Raw genomic sequence first — 9,665 nt, 5'->3', positions numbered from 1 at the left:
GTACCATCATCCTACCTTTCTTCATCAAACCCTCATACTCATAAAATCAAGTTCACTACTTTCAAATTTTGGCCAAAGCTATTTGCATGAATATTTTTGTTTAAATCTCATATATTCCTATTTAACTATTGTTGCATGTGCAATATAATGGATTCTGATTCATCAACAGACTCGTGTAATCATTTGGTTCTCCTTGACATATAACAACCCCAACCACACGCGCCAGAGTGGGAAAAGTTCACTCATTATAGGATAACAAACCTGCCACCGGAACCTATACAATACATCAACGATCTTCATGAGAAATTGGAGGTGAAGGCAAGCGAAATATTCTTTATAAATTTAGAGAATTGTAGGTTGGAACAAAGGACCTGTTCATTGAAAGATAGGATATCGCAATTGGAAGCCCAGGTGGAAGAGAAGACCAAGGAATTTGAAGATCATAGGTTGGGTTGTATCATGCCTGATTATCAACGGATATCATAGGCTGTTGAAGAACTTAAGACAGAAGCCATTACCAGATACCAAGAGTTTTTGGATATGAAAGTGAAGAAAATCATGGGTCGTGATGTGATAATGGATGGATGTCCATGCTGAAGATCACCCTCTGTTGTTTCATGTACATGTGGTTCTTCCTTGTTCAAGTTAGATGTGCGTTGAGATGCAGTTGGCAGGTTTAGGCGACCGATTATATCAAAACTTGTTGTAAATCATAATCTATTCAGTTGACTACGATTTTGTAACATATTTATCTTATTAGTTCTACCCATGTTGATGATCAACTCTATTGTAACATATTTATCTTAATTTAATAAACTGTCTTTTAGTTGCTTAAACAAAGTGTAAGTAATTATTCTTATACTTGTTAATTGCTCAGGTTCAGAGGACGTAAGTAACGTACGCAGGCCCTCATACTGGTATAGGAGAAACAAAGTAATGTACTAACACCTTAATTTGAGTTATTAGTTTAAAAAATTACAAGGTCAGGTCAGGTTCATATGAATACATTTCTTTTTAGCCAAATGAGTAGCTACTACCAGCCTACTAAACATAGGAGTCTAGAAGCCACCTAATGCAGAAGCATCACTATACCATACACTGCTCAAGGAACTGACAGTCGACTAGACAAAGCATGGAGTTGGATGTTGACCCTTAAATATGGTAGTTTCATTTTACTCTATATCTTTTGCTGATGTTGGTGGTCTATCAAAAATGGTTTAGTAGTAGGATTAATTTAAATCGGCTTGGGTTAAACCATTGCGCTATGTTTACAAGGAAAATTTGTCAAATAATGCCAACTCCAATAAAGTGCTACCACACATGCATTAGTAATGGAAAAATAGAGAGGATACAGAAGGTGATAAACCAAAAATATTGGATAATGACATACTAAGGTCAACTAAAATAGAAAAGGTGATAAATCACATACACAGCATTCAACTACTTCATCATACATCTCAAGCTTTGGCTTCTTCCCTGTTGTCAGAACTCGATGTCCTCCAACTCTTGGAAGCAACGAGTCATAGTGTCTATTGCGTCCTGCATTTGACCAATGTTCTTGTAGTTCAATCCTTTCTTTTCAATTTTTGCACGGACAAATTGTGCGTTCTTCATAGCCTCATCAAACTTCTGAATCTCCTCACGAATGAAACAATCAACGTCCAATGCTTCTTTCTTCTCTGGTTCTTTGTACGTTGGTTTAGGAACAACCTCCCGGGGACCCAGGGTAGTTAACTTCATTCCTGGTGCCACTTCGGTAACTTGAAGGTTCAATGACTCGGGTACATGAAGAAGGTAGGCATTCCTGCTACTATCCCAGATTGAGTTCACACGTTCATCGGACTTTGAGCCGGATTTAGACATGTTGACATCCTTCACCTCAGATGAATCTTTGTTGGAGCTCGCCATGACGTTCTCCTATGGGAAAATCTTATATTAACCTCTCAGAGTCAGAAAGAAAATGGGAATGGGATGCTTGTGTTGTTTGCGTGCGTGCAGTTAGTGGGGATTGTAAGTTCTTTGGGCATTATATAGAGTACATCTCCAAAGAATAACTTTGTTAATAAAAACAAATCTGAATCATGGAAAAACACGTGCCACCACATTTCCATTTAAAATTATTGGTGCATGGAAAGTAATTTTTAGCTTAGCAACTTAATTTTGATTTAAACGGATGTGCCATATAGTGTTAAATATATATATTATGTTAACCACTAGTTTGGAGTACGTCCCATCATATAGATACTGAAAATATACATGTAAGGTTAAATAGTTCATATGGTCGCATTATAATCAAGTATATGATAGTGAACTAGTTTATTAAAGGGAAGTGTTAGGTGAACAAAAGATTTTTGTTTCAGTGTTCCTTAGATATTCACTTTCTTATGGAATTCTGAATATTCCGACCATTATTATGGGTGAACTTAGTAAGTGTAGTGAGTATTCCAACCAAATAATGGGTGGGGACCAATTTCTTGACTTCAGATACAAAAAAATTGTGGAAATTTGAAAGACTGAAGTATCACTTATCCATACCCTGAAGATATTGCGGGCCCACATCTTCTATACCCTCCCTATTGGACAATAAATGATCATGTACTCCATTATTCAAAATCTCAGCTCCTCCATATTGATTTCTAAGTTAGTTTAACATATTTATCTTGAACTCTCTTTGCAGACCTTGGCAATGGATTTTGATTCATCAATTGACTCATGTAATATTGAGGTGTTCCCCGAGCTCAACTGACAACGTCTAGACCCGCCAGAGTGGGAAGAATTCACTCACAACAGAGCAACAAGCCTGCCCCCAGAGCCTATACAGTACATCAATGATCTGCATCAGAAATTGGAGCAAAGGGAAAGCGATTTTTTTTTTTTATATAAATTTTGATAATCGTATGTTGGAACAAAGAACCGATTTCCTGGGAGGGAGGATCATAGAATTGGAAGTAGAGGTGGAAGTTAAGACAACAAAATTACAGGAACTTCGGTCGGGTCTTCTCACGGCCGAGTATCAACAGATGTCCCAAGCAGTGGAGGAGCTTAAGAATGAAGCATTTAGTAAATACAAATAGTATCTTCACATGAAAGTGAAGAATATAGTGGGACGTGATGTACCAGTGGATCGGCGAACATGCTGAAGGTATAGGAGAGAAATTCTAGAGCGTGTAGGTTGCTGACTCTTTGTTGAAGATTGAGAACGAGGGTAGTGGACTCGTTTATTTTTTTCATTTCAACTTCTAGTGAAAGTGAATGAGGAATCTATGTTAATGACTTAATTATTGAAGATACTACCCTTTTAATAATTTTTAATTATGTGTTCCAGAGACTTTAGTTATCGCAGATACATCCTTAATATTGACAAATGAGTATTTTTTTTATGTAGCATTTTTATGTTTGGTATTGAGTACAAAATATCTGTAGTCCAAATAAACTCGGATTAGCTTAATAGACATCATGGCTAGTTTTAGGTAAATGAACACCTATTACGACCCTACTGTCCATAGGTCTGTAGAAGTTACATAATTAATTGACAACTTACACAACTCATATATAACTTATACACCTTAACATCGGGTGGCACAATTTTAAATATTAACTGTTAATGGAGCTGATTTCATAGATGAATAGTGGGTGGTACGATAATGTAAGTTAAGTGAAAAGAACAATTACTCAATCACTGAAAGTGTGTGAGGAGTGATAGAGTTTTTTGTTTAAAAATATGGGCAACCAACGGGTACTCGCGTTAGGTTACTATTAAACATTAAAACATATAACACATTCATTTTCATATATGATTTAATTAACATGAAAAATGGATCATTCATAAACTAGGATACTGGTGTAGTTTTGATTTTCTCATGTATATAACACTACTATAACAAAATGCTTAGATGAAGTGACTATTATCATCCTACTTAGGCCCAATATTAGAACTAGTGGGAATATCACTATACCACTAATGGAATTGAAGATTTTTGTCTCTGGTGAAGCTCAATTGAGACTGCATGAGGTATAGCCATGGTTTTGCTTCAGCGGTTGGACTATTACAAGAAGGTTCGTAATCTTTTTCTATTGTGTGAGCTGCAGGATTAGATTTGCAAGTAGCCTTATTATGCCCTAACTGGTTGCAGTTGCAACACATATTTTTCTTGGATCTCCCATTTTCTGTGTCCTTCTCTTTTGCTTTTGACTTGTTTGTTTCCCTCCCCTTCGTTCTTACCACATTTGGGTCTTGGATTCCTTTGTTGGGGGGGGGGGGGGGGGTGATCACAACTGTTAGGAGGAGCCACATTTGAAACTTGGTCTACAGATTCGACCTCCACTGACATTGACTTAAATTTTTGTTCCATACGTGACATTTCATTCATTGCCTCTTCAAAAGTTTCATTATTTTTTGCGGCATAGTATCCCATTGCATTGAAACACAAAGTTAGAGATCCCCATCTTATACAAACTAGCACATCCGGTGGCACCCTTGAGTAGGATAAATTTTTTAACCTAATCATGTTTTTCGCATCCTTCTTCCACCGGTCCTTATAAAGAGATTCAGGAATGCATGGTATGTTGAGGTGCTTCATAACTGCAAATATATGTCAACATGGAATTCCATCAGACTCGAACAACATACATGTACAGTTTATATGACCATCGGCAATATGGTAGCGCACTCTACTTTGTACAAGTCCCTTTGGAAATCGTGTAAGTGAGTAAAACCTAAAGTCAATGGATACGTTGGTGGAGTCCACTGAGTAAGCTAGGGCACTCATGATCTGTTCCTCTACTTTTTTGTACAAGTTCCTTGTCAAAATCGAAGCCACCTGTTCATAGTAGTGTTGGAGGATGTTCGATGGTAATTGTGGCATACTATGGTTGCTGATGAATTCATCTTCCCGTTCTGTGTGATGAATACTTTGTATGGCCTTGTCTACTTGCCCAACTAGATCTCTAAGTTTGAGTTTGCTCGCCAGGAAGTGGGACAAGTAGGAATTAATTGACTCTGATCTTTGAGTAGTTCTTAGTCCCCCAAAGAAATGCCCTCGTAGGAAACATTCTGCCCAACTCCTCCTACTATTGTAGGTAGTTGTTGCCCTTCGACTATCCTCAAATTCGAATTCTGAAACCATTCTATTCCATGTATCCTCGAAATCTTCCTCAGTACAGTATTGATAAAGTAGTTCATTGAACTTGGACTTGAATATAGAATGAGGCGCATTAATAGTTACATTATTTTCCAGATGCCAAGCACACAACCGGTGAACAGAAGTTGGGAAACTTTTTGTATTGCTTTCGCCATAGCATGATCACTGTCGGTGACCACCACAAATGGTGGTTTGTTTATCATGCACTCTAGAAATTCCTCTAAAACCTAAGTATATGTCTCCTCGGTCTTGTCGTATAGCAAAGCAACTGCAAAGACTATTTTCCTATAATGGTGATTTAACCCGACAAAGATAAGCAGTGGCTTATTGTATGAGTTCTTATTGTAGGTGGAGTCGAAAGCCATAATGTCCCCAAAACAATCATAATCACGACGAGAAATGCCATCAGCCCAAAATAGGTCTGCCAACCTATTTTCTACATCAATTGTGTGTGTCTCAAAAAAGTCAGCATCAGAGCGGCCCATACATTCCAAGTACCCTAATGCTCCTTCAGCGTTAGTTTCTTCTTCGTCTTGAACTAGTCTTTGGCGACCAATCCAATTGTAAAGATCCTTTTTCAGGAAGGGTACATACTCACGTCCTCCTCTTTCTTGTGCTAGGTGGTTGAATATGTGGCAGGTGCGTATACCTGATCGTCGCATCGACATTACCTGGGCTCCAATTGACTCTAGTATGGCTCGATTAGATCGCAAGAAGTGCAATTCCCTTTTTGAAGCTAATTCATGATTATGTTTCGGATTGAAGTCTTTTGCCACCCAAGTGTTTTCTGTCCTATCCAAGTTCACGGGTAGAAGTGCGAGACACCCTGTTCTTGTGATAGGTCTTGGTTTTTTCTTATGGTTTAGAAGGTTTGTCCACTTGTCACGTTGAAAACCTTGGTTTGAGCAAACCCATTTCTGTTGCCACGTGTTGTTTTCATGGTCGCGTCGAACATCTTCCTTGCGAACACTAAACCCCATCCATTTCGAGTATTCGGAAAAAAATTCTTCCCATTTATCGAGACTTTCCAGGTGTTTGCCTATGATGTCTTCTTTTGACAGATCACGTGGCTGCTTGTTGTAAATTTGAGTTGTGCAAGTGTTGTGACCATTTTATTCTCCATATCTTATGTTTGTATTTGTCTACCTGAGTAATTAAAAAAATTAATAATTGATATGGAAATCAGTTAGAATTTTAAGGGTGGTAAATACAAGAAGCACCAAGCTGCATTAGGTGGTTGCTTTTGTTTTTCTTAATAATTAATAAAAAACCAAAAATATGTAAATGAACACACTGACCAAATTTTTATTTTCATGTTCGTATATTTTGGCCAAATAACTTATTTTATTTAATTACATCATGGGACATGTTATATAGAATATTATAATTGAAGGGTTTGACCTACCATTTCACTGGCTCAAAGAAAGAGTTATTTATGTGTACAGTAATTAATATTCAACTTAATATGGTGGATGAGGTAAATATACTGTGTACTTATTTTATTGGAAAGTTTTCCTTATGTTTACAAGGCAAACATATCTTTTACTTGACCTTAGTGTAAAGTTATTGTAAAACAATAGAAATAAAGGTCCTTCTAATTTTTTTAAAAATGACCATTTTGGGTGGTCATTTAGTTGATCTATATAGGTGGACCCCATTCTTAGTTATGTCACGTAAAATAAAAACAAGGGGTTTGAAAAAGAGAGTTCAATAACATAGTTGAGCCATGTACACAATGCATAATATGAAGCATACATTCATCAAACTTTTAAGGGCATTGATCAGTACGACCATATAGCTAAGACATGACTTCAAAAGGCCTTCAATGGGTACTTCCATTACTGAAAACCATTGATTATGGTAATCTCAGTATGTGGAGGTGATAAATACTTAAGCTTATGTGAAAATGCTTACAAGCATTAATAAGAAAGGGGAAATGGATTTAAACATACTGCAAAATGAAGATGAGAGTCATAGTAGTCCAATGTACTAAGGTACTAACACATAACAAAATGCAGTGCATGTAGAAAAGATTAGTCCAGGAAGATGATGCCTGTGTCGTTTGGTGACTGATTAGCTTCAACACATAACTCACTACTTAGTGCCTCTTGGCGTTTCACCATGGAACCAACATTGTTTATGATTTGGCACTGCTGAAAAAGGAAAGAACTAATGTCCATTGAATCCATCCTTAAAGTGTTGCCTTTCTTAGCAACTACATTTTTTAAAGTTGTTAGCTTCTTAATCTTCAAGTCCTTTTTGAAGCAGTTTTTGCGCTTCCCTCTAAACCCAACCCTTGGTGTTTTCTTCCCTCCATGAGTTGGTGAGATTGTGTCCCCCGGACTTACCGAGGAGTGATTTTGGTGTGGTGTGATTTCACTAGTTTTGGTGGATGGAAGTGGAGTGGGTATGGAATGAACAAGGAAGGGAATTGAAAATTGTTTGGTTGGTGATTCAATCTCTGTTTTCACTTTAACATCACCAGGGAATAGATTCACGCATAACTTAGAGGGTGACATGGTTTGGTAATGGTAGGAATGAAGATAGTAGTACGTGGGGGTATATTTTCTCTTAGACTGGTTCACTTAAGGAACTTATATATATACACACACACACACATATATATATATATAGTGAGCATTGTGAAAGATCCATTGTGTTCACTAAAATCCCGCCAAAACACTACCTATGGATCTAGAACACAGTGAATGAGAATAAATTGATTAACCCTTAATAATGGGCGATTCTTCAATTTACGCTACTAATGTATTATTTTTAAAGATGTTATATGCAAAACAGAGGAAAAGTTGTAATGGTTTCGCACATTATCAAGTGGACACTTCACTTGTCACCTAGGTCATGATTGAATAAAAGTATGGGAACAGTAAGAGAAACTCTGACCTGTATCTCAATGTGGCCCCATGCAATCTTCAATGTGGATATCGGTGACACTATTCCAAACTGAGGCTATAATTTGGCGCCTTAAAACTTAGTGGAGGGTGTACGGTAAATCCTGGAAATAGAGTTTGAGAACATCTTGCAACAAGAGAGGAGGTGATTTTATGTATAAAAAAATAAGAGAGTAGTTCAATGCACGTGTGTCATGAATACATCTTCTTCGTAGCTTAACATTTTTGCATATGCTCATGATCAAACCATTGGTTTACTTAGAAAAACTACAATGAAAATGACATTTTCATCATAGATTTAGTTAGCTAAAATTAAAAATATGATAACTAAAAAGTGGAAAAGTATAAGAGCTACAGAAAGTGTAAGGTTGGAAAAAAAAAAAAGCAAAGCCAACATGTAAGTGTTTTATGCAGCAATGGTTTTTTATGAAAGTTGGTGATATTTACCTCTTAATTTATCTTGAACAACTTCCAAGTACAACTGAAGAATAAAAAACAATGGGGCTTCCTATCACACTGCATCAACAAAATTAGAGCAATGGGTTAAACTAATGTTTTTTGAGATTGAGTTCACGCATGTGACACCTATATATACAATTTATCTTCGTCATTTAATGAGATGGTTGTTGTTGGTTGTGACCCATTATCTGGCATTAATAATTCATTGAATTGGACGTGCTGATGTATTGGGTGCATTTATTTAAGTAAATAAGTTGAAAAATGTATTGGTAGTAATTTATATAAATTATGTTGGTAATAAGTAATAAGTGAGTTTTGAAAAGTTTGACCTAACATTTCATTCAATGGTTAGATGCTATTTTGAGTAAGTAAACATGAAATAAAAAAAAAAACTTGATTCTTCATAACAAACAGTCACATTAAATACTTATAGTAGTTACATGATATCATATATTAAGAAGAAGTAAACATTGACCATGGACAAGGGTTGCAATGGTCTTACACATCAAGGAAAAGAGTCTTGTGAACTCATTAAAACAAACCAGTAACAAAAGGAGTTGCGAAACCAAAAAGAACATTTTACTAGTGTGGTTGTTCGAGCCATGGACCCAAAATCAAATGTAACACATGCACACCACTACAACGCACACAATATAAAATTATAAATATGTAACTACTGCGTGGGTGGCTTTTGACTTGGGACGATAGTTGTGTTCTTTGCCATGTACCCGGTACGGAGCTCCTCGATCGTGGAAACCATGGCTTGGTGGTCTTTTCTCCATTCACTTTCCATTTCCATGGACTTCTTCTGCATCACCCGTAAAGCCATTTCTAGCACATGTATATATGAATTTAGAGTAGAGTACTGCATGTTTGTGGCATTGTACATATTCTCCAACTCACTCCGCTCGGTTGCTAACCTCAAGTTCTCCAACAATATGTAGTTGATGTATTCCATTTGCTCAAGTCGTAATTCATCAAAGTATGGGCAGCCAAATACATTACCATCCCCAGGAGGTGTATGATCCATGGTAGATAGAAAACTAAAACTGAAAAGAGGAGAGGGTAATATGATTCACATAAAAGGCGAACATAGCACAAGGGCTACACGTATATATATAACTTGTGGCCTACGGAGTTCATGTAGTTCATGCTA

At 36.8% G+C, this 9,665-nt stretch overlaps 1 protein-coding gene across 1 annotated transcript; it reads right to left on the bottom strand.

Moving 5' to 3' along the window:
* Positions 1-5,368: 5,368 nt before the first annotated feature.
* LOC133795935 (protein FAR1-RELATED SEQUENCE 5-like) lies at positions 5,369-6,121 on the bottom strand. Its single transcript, XM_062233416.1, has one exon. The coding sequence runs from the start codon at positions 6,119-6,121 to the stop codon at positions 5,369-5,371; it is 753 nt and encodes a 250-aa protein (XP_062089400.1).
* Between the last annotated feature and the right edge of the window lie 3,544 nt (positions 6,122-9,665).

Source organism: Humulus lupulus, chromosome 8 (genome assembly GCF_963169125.1).
Source record: "Humulus lupulus chromosome 8, drHumLupu1.1, whole genome shotgun sequence".
Classification (NCBI taxonomy): Eukaryota; Viridiplantae; Streptophyta; class Magnoliopsida; order Rosales; family Cannabaceae; genus Humulus; species Humulus lupulus.
The sequence above is the reverse complement of the archived record's forward strand: the minus strand, read 5'-3'. Positions and strand labels throughout refer to the sequence as shown.

Bases quoted from the DNA above. Each gene is read 5' to 3' on its own strand.
- LOC133795935 (XM_062233416.1), bottom strand. From the start codon at position 6,121: ATGGGGTTTAGTGTTCGCAAGGAAGATGTTCGACGCGACCATGAAAAC.